At 38.2% G+C, this 20,804-nt stretch overlaps 1 protein-coding gene across 3 annotated transcripts in view; it reads left to right on the top strand.

Annotated features, from left to right (window-relative positions):
* The window catches only part of ITGB5 (integrin subunit beta 5), a 104,852-nt gene that overhangs the window by 70,376 nt on the left and 13,672 nt on the right, over nt 1-20,804 (top strand). For 2 of the 3 annotated variants that reach the window (XM_070730403.1, XM_070730409.1), the window contains 3 exons: nt 11,744-11,966; nt 14,465-14,568; nt 20,088-20,204. In XM_070730403.1, the coding sequence (XP_070586504.1) occupies nt 11,744-11,966; nt 14,465-14,568; nt 20,088-20,204 (444 nt within the window). Of the gene's footprint in view, nt 1-11,743; nt 11,967-13,204; nt 13,259-14,464; nt 14,569-20,087; nt 20,205-20,804 lie in introns of those variants that run through there. The other variant, XM_070730416.1, reaches the window with a different exon arrangement.

The following is a 20,804-nucleotide window of genomic DNA, read 5'->3' as shown; positions in this document are numbered from 1 at the left end:
CTGTTTATGCTGGAGATGGAAAATAATGAAGTGGCAGAGTGTGTAGGTGTAGACACGAGGGAGGGAACTGAGAAAAATGTGGGTTTCTTTTTCCAGTTAATGATATTTTTTTAAAAAACCATTCTCCAGTATGCTTATTTTGGAACCTTTGAATTCACTCCAGAGATAACGAAAGAAGAGGGCAAATACATTGATGCTTTTGTGCCCCTTCATAACAGTTTTAAAATGGGTTGTTAACACAAGTGCAGGAATATTTGAAATCAACGATCCTTTAATATGACATGAGGTGGAATGAAAAAGATGAGTTTGTATGCTGGATTGAGATAGAAGCACAGCTTGTTGAATTCAATTGACATGGTGAAATGAGAAGAGGAATGTCCTTGCCTCCAGATAGCCTGATGTTTAAACATGAATATAATAAGTAATTCTTAAATGGCACTTCTGTCGTGAAGTATTACAATTAAGACCAAAATAGAAACAGAAATAGAAATGTCAGAATACCTTTTAGTTTGACCAAATACAGTAGTACCTCTAGATACGAGTTTAATTCGTTCCAGAAGGGAGCTTGTATGTCGAACAATTCATATCTGGAACAAATGGCTTTAGACTTTGCTTCTCCCCTCCGAGATAACCAGAAGCAAGGATTCTTGCGCCACCTAGTGGACGCTCGGCTTGTATCCCAAATTTGAGCTCAGGTCTGGAACAGAAATTTCTCTCCCCTCGTGGCTCGTAACTTGGAATACTCGCATGTGGAGCAGCTCGTATCTAGAGGTACTACTGTATTTAACAACACTGATTGTCCTGAAAAAACTGATTAACCCTATCCCAGAAAGGCTTTTTGCTGAATCATTGCCAGGGTTAGGGTTGGGGTTATATCCATGTTTCATCTGAGGAATAGAAACCCCACCATGCAAGGCCTGCCAAGCTTTTTTCTTGCCTTAAAAGTTTAAGAAAACTTAAATTTTGTTTTTAAAATTATTTTTATGTTTGAATTCCCCGGACCTGATTACACAACACCAGGCTGGACAAAGATTAATCTGCATGAAGATTATTTAGGCCTTCAACAGCACTTGAATGTGTGGTTTTAAAAAGTCTCACCAACTTTCTATGAATTAAATTCTACAGGTAGCCTTTGACTAACAACACTTTGTTTAGTGACAGTTTGAAGAACTGAAAAAAGTGACTTCCAGCCATTTTTCACCACTATTGCAGCATCCCTGGAGTCATGTGATCAAAATTTGGATGCTTGGCAATTGGCTCACATTTATGAAGGTCCCAGGGTCATGTCATCCCCTTTTGCGACCTTCTGACAAGCAAAGTCAATGGGGAAATGTGATTAACTTAACAGCAGTGTTAATTATCTTAATAATTGTGGTGATTCACTTAACAGTTGTTGCTGGACAGATCATAAAATGGGACAAAATTTCCTTCACAAATGACTTAGCAACAGAAATGCTGGACTCCAATGTGGTTTTAAGTTGAGGACTACCTGTAACATTTTGAGCCAAAGTTTTGATTTTTCTTTGTGTTCTCATTCTTGATTTCCTATCTGGCTATAGATTTTACTTTTACTTTTAAAGGTATTAATAGTGAAAGCAACATTCCCTTATTACAATCTTAATGTTTTAAGAGTATATTGGGAATATATCACATCACAATTGGTTTGTTATCTATCTGTATCACAATTTTTAAAATAAAAGAGTAACAGTACTTATGTAGTATGTTCACTTATGTATTGTTGATATTCTACAGTCATTGATACACATTACATAATTGGATGACTAATTAGTATCTTTTACGCCAATTAGCAAACTACTCTATGGAGTGAAGTGAGAATGTTAAATCTGTAATTAATGTAAATAAACAGAATGGGATAATTTTGTAGTTGTTGCTCTGTGCAAAATGTAAGAAAAATATTTACTTGGCCAACTTTTATCTGCTAGTTTAATCAAAATTTAAGTTGAGATGCCAGCAGTATGTGCCCGTGTGAACAAATTGCAGAAAATCGCAGCATTGAAGGTTGCCGTCTTAGCTCTGTGCCAAATCTCTTAATTTGAATTGTATATTTGACGTTGTTGGGATGTAGCCAGAGTTGGAGGAGATGAAGGGAGTGGGCCTTTTTGTGGTGCTTTGTGCATTTTAATAAGCATGAGTGCATACAAAGGGCACAGGAGGCCAAGACAATATCCTGCCAAGCTCTTGAAGGACAACAAGACAGGATAATATATTTCCAATTTCTGTTTGCTCTTTGCTGGCGTTCACAGTAGCAGACTGCCGGCATTAATGCTGAGAATTTGGATGTCTGATTTAGTTTAGCAGAGGTAGGGTTTAATTTCTATAAATGCAAGACTTTCCCCCCCTAAGACTTCTAAAATCCTCCCCCTCCCTTCAATCTTCTCAAAGCTGTTTTGTGCTTGGCTTTTTCTGTGTCCTCCACTTTTTTCCACACTGTAATCTTTTGTAATTATTCTTGCAGCATTCTTATTAGAAAAATTACCTACCCACTATCTTATAGTCAGCTTCCCATTAATCGCCCCTCCATTATGTGGTGCCAGACAGAGAACAAGTTATAAAAGAATGTAACTTTTAACATTTGTTGAGAATAGTATAGAGCCATGATGGCGAACCTATGGCACAAGTGCCACAGATGGCACATGGAGCCATATTTGAGGGCACGCGAGGCGTTGCCCTATGTCAGCTCCAGCAGGCATGTGAGTGCTGGCCAAGTGATTTTTGGCGTTCTGGAAGTTGGGGAAGGCTGTTTTTGCCCTCTCCAGGCTTTAGGAAAACCTCTGGAGTTTGTGGATGAAAATGAACTTCCGATAGGCCAATTTTTCACCCTCCCCAACCTTCAGGAAAGTTTCTGAAGACTGGGGAGTCCAAAAAACAGCCCAGCTGGTCTACTGGAAGTCCGGAGGCCTCAGTGAGGCCTGTGCGCATGCCCAGAGGCAGAAGCATGGGGGGAGGTTGTGTGCACACATGTGGGGGGAGGGCCTTGCATTAGGGGGGTGGACATGCGCGCTATCACACACACACACCCTTTTGGCACCCAAGTTAAAAAAGGTTTGCCATCACTGGTATAGGGTCTCCTGCTTGATCAAGGGCGTAGACTAGAAGACATCCAAGTCCTTTCCAACTTTGTCATTCTGCATTCTGTAATATAAATAATTACCTATTTCTCTGTTTGCTTAGTCCTTTCTAAATCAGAGCAATTAGAAATTACTTGTTGGGATTGCTTTGATGTCATCAATAAAGCATAAAGATCATCTATCAAAGGGCTTGGGTAGCATAGAAGTCAAACAAACAAACAAATTTATTTATTAATTGATTGATTGATTGATTGATTGATTTGGATTTCGATTTCGATTTCGATTTCGATTTGGATGCTGCCCCTCTCTGAGGACTTGGGACAGTTCACAGCATGTACAAAAACAACAATAACATGAATCCTATTAATAGTACATTAAAAAACAACCATTAAATTCAATTAAAAAGAAAACCTATCAAACCAATTATTCAATAATCATACTTAAAACATTCATTGGTCAGGGGGAAGATCTAAAAGCCCCAAGCCTGGCGGCAAAGGTGAGTTTTTAAACTCTTTTGGAAGGCGAGGAGGGTGGGGGCAGTACGAATCTCCGGGGGGAGCTGATTCCAGAGGATCGGGGCTCCCACAGAGAAGGCTCTTCCCCTAGGTCCTGCCAGCCCACATTGTTTGGTTGATGGGACCCTAAGGAGGCCAACTCTGTGGGACCTCACCAGTTGCTGGGATTCATGTGGCAGAAGGAGGTCTCGGACATAGTCTGGTCGTTAAATAAATAACATTTGACAACCTGATTTTTTTTAAAAAAAGTGTTTGATAAAATAAATGTTTGCTTTTAAGCAAATGATGAGGTTTTCTCTGTGTAGCTGAACAGCTAGAAATAACTAATATTTTGTTGGAATAGAAGAAGTATTTTTAATGATGTTGGGAAGTGAATGAAATATCCACCAAACATTATTGAGTAAATATGATTCAAAATCAAAATAGCAATTTTGGAAACTGCTTTGGCTAGCCTTAGTAATAGGGCTGCAAACACTTAAATGTTTGGAGAGAACTGTTTTTTATTTGGTGTAAGGGTAACACTTTTTTGGTGTTCATTAAAACAGCCTGGTCTTTTCTATCTTTCTATGTGAGGCTGGCAAAAAGAAGTAATTCATTCTTACATATGATCCATGTCTGCTAATTAAAGCTAATGTAGTTCTTAAAGCAATGCACCTTTTTTCATATTTGTAGAGTAATGAAGAAAAAATGGGATTGGGGTTGTTTTAATTAAGAGTAATGACAGATCCAAATTTTTGAAACGTTGATCTATTACAGAACTAAATTGCATGCTAACTGATCCTCATATTGAAAGCATACTTTTATTTAATATTTGGAAAGGAGGAGTCTGCAATTTGCTTCCTGCTCCAACTGAATAATGCTAAAATACTTTAATTTTGAGTGCTTGAAAAAGCATCGAATAAATGCAAAAGTCCTATTGATTCATAAGAATATCAAGCAATACAGTGTTCCCTCGATTTTCGCGGGGGATGCGTTCTGAGACCGCCCGTGAAAGTTGAATTTCCGCGAAGTAGAGATACGGAAGTAAATACATTATTTTTGGCTATGAACAGTATCGCAAGCCTTCCCTTAACACTTTAAACCCCTAAATTGTAATTTCCCATTCCCTTAGCAACCTTTTAGATTATTACTCACCATGTTTCTTTATTAAAGTTTATTTTAAAAATATTTATTAAAGGTGGACAAAAGTTTGGTGATGATATATGACGTCATCGGGCAGGGAAAACCGTGGTATAGCACAAAGTATTTTTTAATTAATATTTTTGAAAAACCGTGGTATAGACTTTTTGCGAAGTTTGAACCCGCGAAAACCTGTATTACCTAGGTTTGGGAATTTCTGCCTTTCTTGAATTCTAAAAGTTGTTCATATTAGCAACATATCAGAAAATAATAGGAGCTTTTGTCAGTGTGGACTTTCCCAGATATGTTGGATTTTTCATACCCAGATTAACTATTTGGCCAGTCTTATGAAGATCTACAGTTTCTGTATCTTTTCCAGATAATTGGTCTGGAAAAGAAGAGCAGCATACACCTAGTTAATTGAGCATTAACATGACATAACACGTGAGTCCCACACAGATTGTCTAAAATGGCTGTTTGTTTCCTATTGTATGCCTTACAGCAGTGGTTCACAAATCTTTCTAATGCCGCAACCCCTTTATACAATTTCTCATGTTGTAAGGAAAAAGTTTAGCCATCAGGCAGGCAAAAGCCAACAGTTTTTCTCTAGCATCAGGTGGCCAATTGTACCTTTGAATTGGTTTCATAGAGTCATCATATAGTAGTGCACAGTAGTACAATCTCTAAAAGTTAAATCTTTTTTTTTAAGTGGAGAGTTTTATAGATGGATACGAACTTACACTTTTCAAGATTTTAAAGTTGCTCCCATATCATAAATAGCCATTAGCATTCTAGTCTGTTTCATTATTTATTTATAGTGTACTTGGACGGATGGTGCTATCATTTACTTGTTGGTTTACTGTGTTCCTGACAGATATATCTTACAGTCTAAAATTAGGTTAAAGCAGCAAAAAAAAGGAAATGAAGCAATTTGAATCCGAAAGTATATCTGAAATGGAAATCCAATTTTCAGTAGAATATTCATTCTTCTTTACTGCTTACTTTAGCCTGCAACCTTTCTACAATAAGAGTCCCTTTGATTTTTTCACTTCTTAAAGATTGCAGTATTTATTTGTTTATTTGTTTGTTTATTTACTTATTTACTTACTTATTTCTTACTTGCTTGCTTGCTTGCTTGCTTACTTACTTACTTACTTACTTACTTACTTACTTACTTACTTACTTACTTACTTACTTACTTAATTGGATTTGTATGCCACCCCTCTCCGAGGACTCAAGGCTGTTCACAACATATATGCAGACACAATAGCATAGTAATCCAATTAATATCCATAAAAACAATCTTAAAAATCATCTTTAATCTTCTAAATTTAAAAACTTTCATTAGCATTCATTCAATAAAATCATACTAAAAATTAATTCAGTTGGATATGGATATAGATATATGTACATATATATCACAGGGTATGTGCGTGTGTTTGTGTGTGTTTATGTCTATGTGCATGAACATGTACATGTGGTTCACCATAAAACAAATAGCTGAACTTTTAACGCAAAGTTTAAGTACATGGATTGAAATACTGTATTAAGCTTCAAAATGAAGCACTTATGTGTGGCTACAAGGATAAAAACGATCTCATGTGAACACTTTTGAAATAATTCCTAGAACCCATAGTAGTGTTATATCTATAGTGAGATAATGGCCAGAGACATTGTGTGTATACTTCTTTCCTTGTTTTTGATTTTGGATAAGAGTTATTTTTTAATCTATCTTAATATATACTTCTTTCAATGGCATTGGGCATCAATAACTGTTTGGACATCTCCCCTCATTGCCTGGACACCTCATTTCTAAGGATTTCTTACATTCATCTAAGCATAAAAACAAATAGGATGCCAGCATGCCTCAAACCATCATTCTCCAGCTTCATCTTTCTACATAAGAATTCTTTTGTGTGTCTCATGAGCATTCCTTGGGCAGTCAAGGGATGCACTATGCAGTCTCAATAGCGCCCATTGTGTATAGAGCTAAGGCAAGTGAGAGGCTGGTAGTTGGTCCTGGGAAGGAAGTATCAACAGATTGTTTTCTGGCATGCTTCCAGATTCTTGCTGTATTCACCTGCTTTTTTACTGGGCTGAAATCTTTGTAAGCTGCAAGTCATTTGTATGAGACAGTGATGATACAAATAAATAAATTTCATGAATAGGAAATCACCTCCACAATAAATTTTGAAATTAGACTTCATTAAAGAAAGCCAAGGACCTTGTCCAGGAGTCAAAACTAGCAATATCAAACCACACCAAAAAGACCCAGCTTGGTGTGCAATCTTAGGAAGGCAGGTAACCTTCCTAAGGAAGGACAATTCCATTCGCCCGTCCATCACCCTGGGGGGAGGGAATCATTGACCCCCTCAGAGAGGGTTCGCAACTTGGGTGTCCTCCTCGATCTGCAGCTCACATTAGAGAAACATCTTTCAAGCTGTGGCAAGGGGGGCTTTGCCTGGTGCACCAGTTGCGGCCCTATTTGGACTGGGAGTCACTGCTCACAGTCACTCATGCCCTCATCACCTCGAGGTTCTACTACTATAATGCTCTCTACATGGGGCTACCTTTGAAAAGTGTTCGGAAACTTCAGGTCGTGCAGAATGCAGCTGCGAGAGCTATCATGGGCTTTCCCAAATATGCCCATGTTACACCAACACTCCGCAGTCGGTATTGGTTGCCGATCAGTTTCCGGTCACAATTCAAAGTGTTGGTTATGACCTATAAAGCCCTTCATGGCACCGGACCAGATTATCTCAGGGACCGTCTTCTGCTGCACGAATCCCAGTGACCAGTTAGGTCCCACAGAGTGGGTCTTCTCCGGGTCCCGTCAACTAAACAATGTCGCTTGGTGGGACCCAGGAGAAGAGCCTTCTCTGTGGCGGCCCCGGCCCTCTGGAACCAACTCCCCCCAGAGATTAGAATTGCCCCCACCCTCCTTGCCTTTCGTAAGCTTCTTAAAACCCACCTCTGCCGCCAGGCATGGGGGAACTGAGATACTCTTTCCCCCTAGGCCTTTACAATTTTATGCATGGTATGTCTATATGTATGTTTGGTTTTATAATAAGGGTTTTTAACTGTTTTAATATTGGATTGTTATATGCTGTTTTTATTACTGTTGTTAGCCGCCCCGAGTCTATGGAGAGGGACGGCATACAAATCCAATAAATAAACAAACAAACAAACAAACACACACACACACACACACACACACACACACACACACATACATACATACATACATAAAAAAATAAACAAACAAACAAACAGCTACAGTCGGTTAATGTGGGAGAAACAGAATGTAAGACTTGGGTTTAGCCAATAAAACCTCATGGGTGAGTCATTTTGGCGCAAAACGCCTGATAAAAATTGTTTGGGGAATAAAGTACAGCATAATTCTTTTATAATAAATGTTATGTCTTGGAGAAAGGTTAGGAAGAAACTAATTCAATTAAATTCTTTATATTTTTTATGGTTCCTTTTAGATGGAACCTTACTAACTTATCGTTTAGAGTTGACTGCAACTTGTTCTGCAAATATAAAGGAAGGGAATGGATGACCTTTACCCGGCAAACATGCTTCATCACATCAAGTAGTTTGACAAGAACTATTTGGCCACATCCTTTCAAAGACTCTGTTACTTCCAAGTGCCCTAGATATCAAACTACAGCCTTCAGCGTGTGGCTTGTATTACAAAGCTGTAGGAAGTAATTCCTCTGGGGATAAATTGTTGCAAAATATTGTTAGTGGCAATCCTGCAAGTTTTGCAGTAGCTGTTTACTTTCTGTTCATTTTGGGCAGAAAGAAAAATGTCTTTCCAACTGACGAAAAGATATTAGAGATGAAAATATTTAGCATAAAGTATTTGTTAGTGCAAGACAGAAAGCAACATACGAGACATTGGTACTACTCTGATGGTACTATAAACAGACACTGGCAGCATCAGAAAACAATCCAGAACTGAAAAGAAAACATCTGGTTATTTTTTTTTCCTGTTAAGACCAGAAGAACTAAGAAACTTATGTTAAGTTTTGATATTAACTCCTTACATTAAGTTTTGATATTAACTCCTTTATAATTCCTTGTTTTTGCAAAAGTAGAACTTACGTTTTTCACATGAGCTTTATATGTAAGATCTTAACCATTTGAAAAAGTGTCTCCCTTTTTCACCAAAACATGCTTTTCCTTGGGATATCAGAAAAGGCAGCCCTAATACCAATCCCAGCCAAAGAGATTTCTCCAATGACCCATATGAAGCTACTTTTGGATTTGAACCAGTAGGACTTTGGTTAAAAACAGCTCAACCTAAACATTCACTGGGCAGCCTTGAGCAATTGATGTTCTCCCAGCTTAAATGGAATATCTCTGTCTACACACCAATCCTGAAAGAAAAAGTGTTGTATATTGATTTGGTAGATAAAATAACGGCAATAGCCTTTTCCTCAGGGCTGAAAACATGATAGCAATAGCATTTAGACTTATATGTGGCTTCATACTGCTTTTACAGCCCTCTCTAAGCAGTTTACCGAATCTGCATATTGCCCCACAACAGTCTGTGTCCTCATTTTATCCACCATGGAAGGTTGGAACTGAGTCAACCTTGAGCCGGTGGTGAGATTTGAACTACAGTTAGCAGTTAGCTGAAGTAGCCTGCAGTGCTGCACTCTAACCACTGCACCATCACGGCTCATGATGAGTTGGCCCATTATCTTTTTCCAAAGGTTTATGTTGGGTAAGTTCCTTTGCACCACTGTTCTAAGCCCATAATTTTGGAGTATAGCTACACTGAATTCAGTGGGAGTTCTGGGTAGATTTAAGTAGAATTTATATATTATTTGAAACAGAAGACCATTGCTCTGTAGGCTTTCTTTCTACAGAACCACATTCAGATTATTCAAGTAATTTCTTGGTTTGGAAACCTAACAACTACCATCAACTTTTTTTTTTAAATATACTTTATTAATTTATTAAGAATGGGGAAGGGGAATGGGAATACAAAAAGAATAAGAGGGGTGCAAAAACAAGAATTTTTTTTACAGAATAACATATATAGATTGTTATATATTCATTTCAAGCATTTATCTATACATATTTATATTGTATTCAATATTCGTAATTACATAATCTCGTATCTATTAAATATGCTAATTTCAGAATAAAGTAGTGCTATGATATATGTATTAAGAGATAGGTAAGATAGTAGAAGTTTTGGATGGGGTAAGGAAGGGGGGATAGTACCTGCAAAGTAGCAGGCGTATGTAATTTGACAACTTAGTTTTGATTGTATTTGTTAAGTTTGTGTATTAAAGATACTTGTGAGTTATGTTGTTAGTAGGTTGTTGATAGATATCTGTTGGATTAAACTCAGACAGAGCGTGTGTTTTGGTTTTGGTTGTATATATTTTTCTTTTGGTGTAAGATAAGGAGTTTTCAGTTGGTTTCTGTGGTACAGATGGCTATCTAATCTTAAAATCAATAATACCATCAACTTTTTAAGGCACTGAATTTACTATACAGTATATGTTTTAAAAACACTCTACTTGGATCCTTCTGGGAACATGTTATTTTCTTGTTTCTGAGGGAAAGACTTAATCAAATAATTGACCATCTGCAACCTGAACCAATAAGTGGTGAAACAGGTCTTTTTCTGGTGAAATGTAGATCCCAAACATGTCCTTTTTTCTTTAATTGCCTTCAGTTTGTTTTCATGCTCATTTTTGTGCTTAGTCATCTCTGTTTCCAATCCAGTTAATGTCTTCTGCTGCCATCACTATTTTTCTTTTTTCATTTTATATGTATTTTTAAGTCAGTCTTGTATCCTAGTAACCAACTGGATAACTACGCAGTTTTCTTGACAATGTTTTCAGAAGTACTTTTCCTTTACCTCTGTTCTAGGACAGGGAGGGAGGGAAAGAGAGGAGGAGAGAGAGAGAGAGAAAGAAAGAGAAAGAAAAAGAGATGGATCCAAAGTCAACCAGTTAGTTTGACTTTGGGCCTAAGACGCAACAATATCCTAGTTTTAAGTTCAGGTGCCTTAACTAAACCAAAATGGCTCTCAATGCTACTACATGAATTTATAAAGTATATTATGTCATTTTTTAAAAAAATCATAAGATAATGATCTTAGAAGAAAGAGGAAGTAGTAAGATATGCCCCAAACCACCGAATACCTTTACCTTTAAAGCCCTAAATGGCTCAGGATCAGACTATTTACATGACCGCCTCTGACCTCATACCTCATGTATGGTCAGTAAAGGCCACAGAGTCGGCCTTCTCCAGGTCCCGTCCACAAAGCAATGTCAGTTGGCGGGACCTTGGGAAAGAGCCTTCTCTGTGGTGGCTCTGACCCTGTGGAATCAAATGCCCCCAGAGATTCACACTATCTCCTCCCTACCGGTCTTCCGCAAAGCCGTTAAAGACCTGGCTTTTCAAGCAGGTCTGGAATTAGACTAGAATTAGATTGACTGTAGTGTGTATATGGTTCTTTTTAGGATTTTGCTTTATTATTTTATTATATTACTGATTTTATTGGGTATTCTGATCGTATTTTAGTATTGTTGTATTTATCCCATTTGTTAGCCGCTCTGAGTCCGTTTTGGAATGAGCAGCATATAAATGCAATCAATCAATCAATCATTGCATAGCAGTTAAATGAATTTTAATGAATACAGATACAAGATCATTGGATGAGGAGTTACAGTATATTGATGATTGAATATAGAACATAGAAACATAGAAGACAGACGGCAGAAAAAGATCTCATGATCCATCTAGTCTGCCCTTATACTATTTTCTGTATTTTATTTTAGGATGGATATATGTTTATCCCAGGCATGTTTAAATTCAGTTACTGTGGATTTATCTACCATGTCTGCTGGAAGTTTGTTCCAAGGATCTACTACTCTTTCAGTAAATATGTCTTTGCTGCTGCATCAGATTTTAAGAGAGCATCTGGAACTATGGCCCATTGCGTTGGCAATGCAATGATTGTTTTTCCTTTGTGTAACTTGTATTTAGGTCATGGAGAATGCCACTGTGGGGAATGTAAGTGCCACGACAACTATATTGGGGACAACTGCAACTGCTCTACGGACACAGGCCGGTGTCTTTCTAACGATGGGCAAATGTGTAGCGGCCGAGGCAACTGCATCTGTGGGAAATGCCAGTGCACTGAACCTGGAGCTTTTGGGGAGACTTGTGAGAAGTGTCCTACCTGCCCAGGTGTCTGCAGTACTAAAAGGTACGTGCCAATGTCTAGATTCAAAATCACTCAAAGAGAAACCTCATGACAAGGTTTTCGGTTTGGTTGTCTTTGGCTGAATTACTGCCCTTCCAATCCTGAACACCGGTAATCCTCAATTTACAACTATTCATTTAGTGACCGTTCAAAGTCACAAAGATGCTAAAAAAGTGACTTATGATCATTTTCACACTTGCGATCATTGCAGCATCCTCCGGAGTCATATAATTAAAATTCAGCCACTCATATTTATGAGAATTTATTTATTTTATTTATTTCTTTATTTATTAGATTTGTATGCCGCCCCTCTCCGGAGACTCGGGGCGGCTAACAACAATATAAAAAGACAATGTAAACAAATCTAATATTAAAAACAATCTAAAAAACCCCAATTTAAAAAAAACACTCATACATACAAGCATGCCATGTATAAATTCTATTAGCCTAGGGGGAAGAGAAATTTCAATTCCCCCATGCCTGACGACAGAGGTGGATTTTAAGGAGCTTGCGAAAGGCAAGGAGGGTGGGGGCAACTCTGATATCTGGGGGGAGCTGGTTCCAGAGGGTCGGGGCCGCCACAGAGAAGGCTCTTCTCCTGGGTCCCGCCAAACGACATTGCTTAGTCGACGGGACCTTTAGAAGGCCAACTCTGTGGGACCTAACCGGTTGCTGGGATTCGTGCGGCAGAAGGCGGTCCCGGAGATATTCTGGTCCGATGCGATGAAGGGCTTTATAGGTCATAACCAACACTTTGAATTGTGACCGGAAATTGATCGGCAACCAATGCAGACTGCGGAGAGTTGGTGTAACATGTAACATGAATTACAGGGTTCTGAGGTCATGTGATCCCCTTTTGCGACCTTCTGCAAGCAAAGTCAATGGGGAAGACAGATTCAATTAATCCCTTACTAGCTTAACAACTACAGTGAAACACTTAACAACTGTGGCAGGATAGGTTGTAAAATGGCCCCAAACTCACTTAACAAATATTTTAATTAGCAACGGAGATGTTGGGCTTAGTTGTGGTCATAAGTCGAGGAAAAAATTATCCCCCAAATTATCAAAGCTTGACAGAGGTTACTGTAAAGGAGATCATTTCTACAGTGCTTTGTAGCATAAAAGTTGGGACTTGGCTTTTCAATTAAAAAAATCTCTTTAACAATATAACATGCCATAGAACTTTCCCCAGGGCTCATATGTTAGTGATTTGCTTTCCTTCTCTTGTTCTGCTCCAATAGTTCAAGATCCACGTAATGGAATCTGGTTGACTAACCTGCTTCAGATCCATGACCCTTTATCCAAGTTGGAAACAGCATAATATATATACATTGAAGGTTGTCATAAATACCAGGTTGTTTAGCTCTGGACAACTTAGGAAACCAAGTGATAGATGAAGATATGATAAGTCACTAGTTCTGTTTTGCTTAATGCAATCCCCACCCTGCATTTCTATCCCTAGTTCCAATTTTATTCAGCTGCAAATTATTTTTTTTGAAAAACAACAACCCGTTTGAGACTATTCCAAGGAATTGTTCCCTAAAGCGAGTCCTCTCTTGAATTATTTCTCTTTGAAGTGCCTTTATCCTTTTTATGAATATTCTTATAGGGAGGCCAAAGTGAAATCACTTCCTGGAAAGATTTAACAGTCAAACAAACGGTACATAATTTATGCAAATTAAATAGAAATAAAAACATCAAAACAGATAATATTGTGGTACACATTATATTATATGTTAAGAATGTCCTTGACCCACACATCAGCAGCTGGCCTGTTTTATCCGCCGGAAGATGTTCAAAGGAACACAAATGTTACAATCGGATGGGTCTTCTGCAGAAACATAGTCCTGTCACAAAGCTGAATCCATTCTAGAGCAGCAGTATGGAACTAGTATGGACCCTTTAGGACTTGTGGGTTTCAAATCCCCAAATTCCCGATTTGCTGGTTCAGGAATTCTGGGAGTGGAAGTCCACAAGTCATAAAAGGACCATAGTTCTCCATCCCTGTTCTTGAGCAATAGTTTATATTATACCAGGGTCGTTGTCACCTTATTCAGAGTCCTGGTGCTACAGTAAGAATACCAAGATTAATTTCTCCTTTATTCTCCATCATGTGTTAGATTAGGGTTCCCTAAACTTGGCAACTTCAATGTAGATTTCAACCCTCAATTCCCCAACCAGCATGGATGGCTGAGGAATTCTGGGAGTTGAAGTCCACAAGTCTTACAATTGCCAAGTTGGAGACCCCTGTGTTAGATGTTGAACGCAAGGGTATATTCACCTGAATCTGTAATATTGATACAATTATAATAAAAACTTAATTTGGGTTGGAATATTTGAAACTCATTCTTCCCTTTGTATGTTGTAACAGCCACAAGGGTAAATTAATCTGCAAATGCACTAATATGTAGCCTATACCAAAAGAGATTTTCAGAGAATGTTTATTATTGTGTTTTAAATGTGATTTGAAGATATATTTATCAACAATTCTTCCTTCCCAGAGACTGCATTGAGTGTATCCTGTTCAACTCAGGAAGATTGGCTGATAACCAAACCTGCCAAAAACACTGCCGGGATGAAATCGTAACACGAGTAGATTTTCTCAGTAAGTAAAACAATGGAAATGTTGCACATATAAAATGTGTGAATCATAGGTGCATTTCTGACAGGGAGAACACTTGAGCAAAGTTGCCATAATTTGTTTTTGTTGCCCTAAGTTCTTGGCTCATTTGAGTGGGATTTTTTTGAGTCTTTTGTGCTGTTCAGTAACTGGAGGAAACTTTCTGAAGTATTTAGAGTGCTTTGCCTGACAATAACAGAAGTAAACACTGTACTTATTATCTATTTATATAGCCACCTCTTTGATACAAAACAAACAAGGAATAAGGCACACAAATCATTAAAAAGCCCTTAAGCCAGAAAACGTGCCCCATTGCACACTTGGGGCATAAGATCTAGCCCAGAACCAGATCTTCAGGACCCTGCAGAAGACCGGCAAGGCTGGGGCCAGCCTAATCTCTGGAGGGATTATGTTCCAGAAGGTGGATACCATGGCAGAAGGGACTCTTATGGCACTTGGCCCACTAGAGGCGGGATGGCGCAGCAGGTAGAGTACTGTACTGCAGGCAAATGTAGGTGACTGTAGATCCATAGGTCAGCGGCTCAAATCTCATCAACGGATCAAGGTTGACTCAGCCTTCCATCCTTCCGAGGTGGGTAAAATGAGGGGGCAATAGGCTGGCTCTGTTAAAAACTGCTATTGCTAACTTGTTGTAAGCCGCCCTGAGTCTAAGGAGAAGGGTGGCATAAAAATCAAACAAAAAACAAACAAACAACTAACTGACTAACTAACTAACTAACTAACTAACTAACTAACTAACTAACTAACTAACTAACTAACACTCCTTGGCTGATGATACCCTCTTGCCAGAACACATAGGACATATCAGAGAACTGAAAGGAGGCTGTTGTCTCTTAGGTTTCCACCTAACTGAATAAATATTTAACTGCAGAATGTTGAGAGATTTATGTTTGCTATAGACCAGTGATGGTGAATCTTTTCGGCACTGAGTGTCCAAATTGGAATGTGCATGTGCAGTAGTATTAGGTCCATACCTGGAGGGGGGGGAAAGCATTCCAGTAGCAAACATGGAGCTGCACATACAGCTCCGGGTGACCGGCGGGCGAACGCACCCATCAGAATGAGATTTGGCTTCTGCGCATACACAGGAAGCAAAACCTCACGAGAGGATGCATGGGCATGAGATTTCAGCAATTTTTGGTGGTTTTTTGTTTCCCTGCATGTGCAGAAGCAAAAAAAAAAATATCACTGAAATCTCGCGCACCCATGCATCTTCTCACAAGATTTACTTCCTGCACATGCGCAAAGCCAAATCTTCCTCTGATGCATGCCCGCATCCGCCAGTAACCCAGAACTGTGCGCGCATCTGCAACAGTAGCGGAGGTAAGTTGCAACCCCCACCTGGTGTGCAGTTGTGTTTTAATCGGAGCCCAAAAGCTCAAAGACCAGCTGGCCAGTGCACATGCATGCGCCAAAAACCATAAGAGCAGCTGGAAGATGATGTGCAATTCCACAGTTAGGGCTCTGCATGCCACCTCTGGCACACATACCATAGGTTCACCATCACAGCTATAGACTGTCTAAGCAGAGAGTTCTGCATTGAATATCCCTTAGTGTTCATTTATGTGCCACTGTCTCAATCCAGCACCTTTCTGGATTGTTTACGTGATACTTGTGGATGTGCACAGATGATAACCAAACAGAGGTGAGGCTTGATAACCTTTTTGTCCATTCAAATATTGAGTTTAAAGATTCAAATGTTTGAGAGTGTCTTTAAAAAGAATGGCAGCATCTGTTTTCTTACCTATTGTTAATGCAGGTGTGGAGAGCATTTTGGCATTGCTCTTCATTCATGTATGATTTCTGTCACTCTTCACTCTTGCAATAATGCAAGCAACATTATTTGCTAATGTAAATGTTTTGCAATGCTCTTTTCTTTCTTTAATCTATGATAGATATGTTTCTATCGCTTTTGAGGGCAAGGGTGAGTCTGACATTCCTTTGGCTATTTGCACAGGGTTTTAATATCAATTCTGCTTTCAGTCTTTTGAAGAAAATATTGTTCTTCATCTAGAAATGCAATAGAGATTTTGTGGCAGCATATTTTAATAATGATTTTACCTGGAACCTCTAGCTGAAATCTTCCTTTTTTTATAAATATAAAAGTGAACACTTTTTAAACAAATAGCTGAATGTAGATAACCCTAAGTGATAGTCTTTAGATTAAGGCTGTTTTCTTAAATTGACATGTTTAAGTTCTACAAAGATAACCTAGCTAAATATTGTGCTGGCTTGCACAGAAAGACCTTCCAGTACAAGGAGAAAATTGCAAATCGTTCAAAGGCCAAATCTACAAAATTATTTCCTTATCTGCCCTGCAGGCAGAATAATAAATATAACATTTTTTCACCTCTGGTTTGGTCCTTAGAGGTGGAAGCACCAGCTTTTGGGGGACAGTTATTGTTGGATGAGCTATATGAGAAAATAAGAGAAGAAAATAGAATAATTAAAGCTAATTAATTGAAGTTTAATTTGGAATGCTATTTGTGATAGCATTCCACAAGAGAGGCACAATTAACATTATACAGAAAGATATACAGTGCTTGGGATGTTTGGCCAAAATTCTGCCCAGTTCATTATTGTTTCATTTGAACTATTGTGGTACAGTAGTTAGAATTCAGTATTGTAGGCTGACTCTGCTCACTGCCAGCAGTTCGATACTTACTGGTTCAAAGTTTGACTAGGCCTTCCATCCCTCCAATATCAGTAAAATGAGGATCCAGATTGTAAACCACTTTGAGAAGGGTGTAAAGCACTAGGGAGTGGTGTACAAATCTATGTGCTGTGGCAATTGTATTTTAAGTGCACATTTCTAGAATAATGCACCCAAAACCTTTGCAAACTGTTTGATTTTATAGTCAACAAAAGTTCTGAATAAACCAAAGCAAATGCAACAGTGCCCAGAGAGTATATGGATAAACAGAACTGAGGCTAGGAAAGTGCCTTTGTCGTTTGCTGAATTTATCAGATATTCACCATCTAATTTTATACAGCTAATCCTGTTTCTGGGTATTGTAAAGGAGGAAAATGATCTTAAATTACCTGCAAGAATTTATAGAATTTGAATCACCCATGCCACATTCTTTTATTTCATAACCCACTCTATAAAAAGTAGGCATTTTAAAAAACACACACAGAGAGAGAATGAAGTGGGACTTGTTTACCTATCTCCTTCTGCAGATAATCAGTGGTTATAAGTAAATAGTTGAATGCTATGTGTACATTGTCCACATACTGATCTTAAAAGATCGTTGGTAGTAAGACTCAAGAGCCACAGCTGCTGAAATTTATATCTGGCTGTGTAGAAAAATGTCTTCTTTTATATAACAAATAGTAATTATTTAATAAAGAGTAGAGTAGCTTCTTATGTCTGTTGGCAAAATGTTCACATAATAATGAATCTGCTTTTGTGGGTGAGATTTGCAGTGGCTTCAAAGGCCTTAATTTATGATAGTATTTTGGAAACCACCTGGTGCATACTTCCACTCCTGACAGTGAGGTGTCTTTGATGCTGTTGGTTGTTTCCTTGCAGATGTTTCATTACCCAATTGATGTTACCTAGTTCAGTAACGAAACATCTGCAGGTAGACAACCAAGCACAGACAACACCAAGCGCTTCACAGTCAAATCTTGAGCTACAAATATTCTCTTCCATAAATACCATTGTTTTGTGCTCTGCCTTTATAAAACACAACTATTCCCTCTACATATTCCCAATGGCATTTCCATTGCAGTTTGAGTTTAAGACTGAATTGGAATCCACTATTGTTCCTCAATTTCTATGTTTTTTGAAAGAACTCTTAGGATCCTACAGGATTCCTTTTGGAAATCTGTGAGAAATTAGCCAAAGATCCACTGAGTGAGATCGGTGACATGGGAGCAATCATTTATAATTTCATTGTGATGTTTGAATCTCTAGGTGTTCAGTCTGCTTGCCATCTCCTATTTGTCAAGAAGCAAAGGCTGAGCAGGGAAAAATTTGAGTCCTCAACATGGGGTCACTATAGGAACAGACACAACATACTGAAGAATACTTAAATGACCTCTTTCTTTTATAAAGATTGCCCAGATATGCAGCAACTTGGGTGACAACTGGTACTCTGTGGATGTGTGGTAAAAAAATGCCCTTGTCAATTATTTGCCATCCAATTCAAGCCATATATAGGCAAAGCCATGCTTTACCTGTAGAACTGATGCCTCCTTGAGTCGGCTCCATGCTTTGAACACAGTTACTGGATTTGTTCACGATTTCATTATAGGTATTTTTAATAGCCTCAGTTCTGCTTCTTTGTTTAGATCAGGGGTATCAAACTTTCAGCCCATATGCATCATGCACTGGCCATGCCCACGCTCATTTTAACAAAGGGGGAGGAAGGTCCCGATACATTACATGACGACAACATAACGGTGCATGTTTGACACCCTGATTTAGAGGGTCAGTTTTAGTAAATAAACTGCAACTGTAATTGAAGCAAGGCCTTGCCTTTATATAGTTTGGTGGGGATCAGAGCAACATTTCATGTTGGCTTTTTAGAATTTTTAAAAAAATTAACTTTAGTTTTCTTTCCCAGAACCTGTCTTGTGTGTATCTTATTTTTAAGATAATAATATGTACTTAGTAATAGCAGTGCTTAATGTTTTCTTGTCAGAACTAGAAAGGCTGCCAGGTGTCTTTATTTCCCAAAGGGCTGAATAGTTTTTAAAAGGATTGAAGTCTGTAAAAAAACCACAAAAAAGGAAAAAAACCACCTACCTGAAAACCTGTCACTTGCCTGTCTCAACCTACCTCATATCTCTGAAAAGCTTTAATTAACCGATCCGTTTAATGCTCTCTGTTGATCCCTCCATAGTATTTTCACAGCATATATTTCTGCAATATATATCACCCAATATTGTAATTCTCCTCACTTCCCACTCCCTAGGCCCAGAAATAGGCTGTAAAATTAAACCTATTTCTAGACAATTACTTCCTTTATGCAGATTTGTAGAAGGAAATGAAATTTCCTCCTCCAAAGAAATTACTCCAAAAGACCAGGTTTCCTTGGCCTTCTTTCAGGACCTCATAATAATTACTGTTTTAGTAGAGTACAACCACGTCAACATTTCCTCTGCGTTCCCTGAGTGATGTCTATCCATAGATTTATAAACAATTAGTCATGAAGTAAAGCAATAGGGTTGGACATCTCATCCAGCACACTCTATGTTAATAGTTTGTATAATTTTGGATACACGAACACATCCATAATGTGCTCCACATGTACTAATAAGAAGCCTCTCATATTGAAGGAATCCAGCCTCATGAGAATCCCAGCATATCCTTCAATTTCAGAGGCCAAAATAACAGGTATTTAAAACACATTGCGATGTGCTGAATGCATGCCAACAATGCAAACATGGAACATGAGTTTTGCATTTGAACATATTGCAATGTATTGAATTAATGCCTTTTATTCCACTTGAGTTTTTTTAAAATCTCATTTCAGAAACCGATGACCCTAATTCAATCTTATGCGCTTATCCCGTGAAAGATTGTGTGATGAAATTCACGTACTCCGAACTCACCAATGGAAAGACTAACATCAGTGTTCTCAAGGAACCAGGTATTTATTTATCTGATTGCTTTTTCTTATGGATCTAAACTTCAGACCATCAAGGCTATGAGAATTTAAAAATAAACAAAATTATGTTTGAATGGTGCAAAACTTAGATCTGGCCACAGTTTTATTAGTAGAAAAATATGAACACAAGAACAAGGAGACACAATCTGAGGTGAGTTGGGGGAACGATCAAAAGCAACATGAGAAAATATTATTTCACTAAAAGAGTAGTAGATCCTTGGAACAAACTTGCAGCAGATGTGGTTGGTCAATCCACAGTCACTGAATTTAAACATGCCTGGGATAAACATATATCCATCCTAAGATAAAATACAGGAAACAGTATAAGGGCAGACTAGATGGACCATGAGGTCTTTTTCTGCCATCAATCTTCTATGTTTCTATATTTCTAAATATATATGGATCAATTCTACTCCATTTTTTAGAGAGAGTGGGTGATATAAATATTGAAGAGAAGTACGGATATTGGTAGCACAAGGGGCATTTGAAAAAACGCAGAACCACAGATCCATAAGATAAAAATTCAGAAAGTTTATTGAGAAAGTGGGATATTAATTCCAGCATTTGAAAAGCTGGCGTCCA

This window comes from Erythrolamprus reginae, chromosome 1 (assembly GCF_031021105.1).
Source record: "Erythrolamprus reginae isolate rEryReg1 chromosome 1, rEryReg1.hap1, whole genome shotgun sequence".
NCBI classification, from domain to species: Eukaryota; Metazoa; Chordata; class Lepidosauria; order Squamata; family Dipsadidae; genus Erythrolamprus; species Erythrolamprus reginae.
Note: the sequence above shows the minus strand (reverse complement) of the source record. Positions and strands in the feature narration are given on the sequence as shown.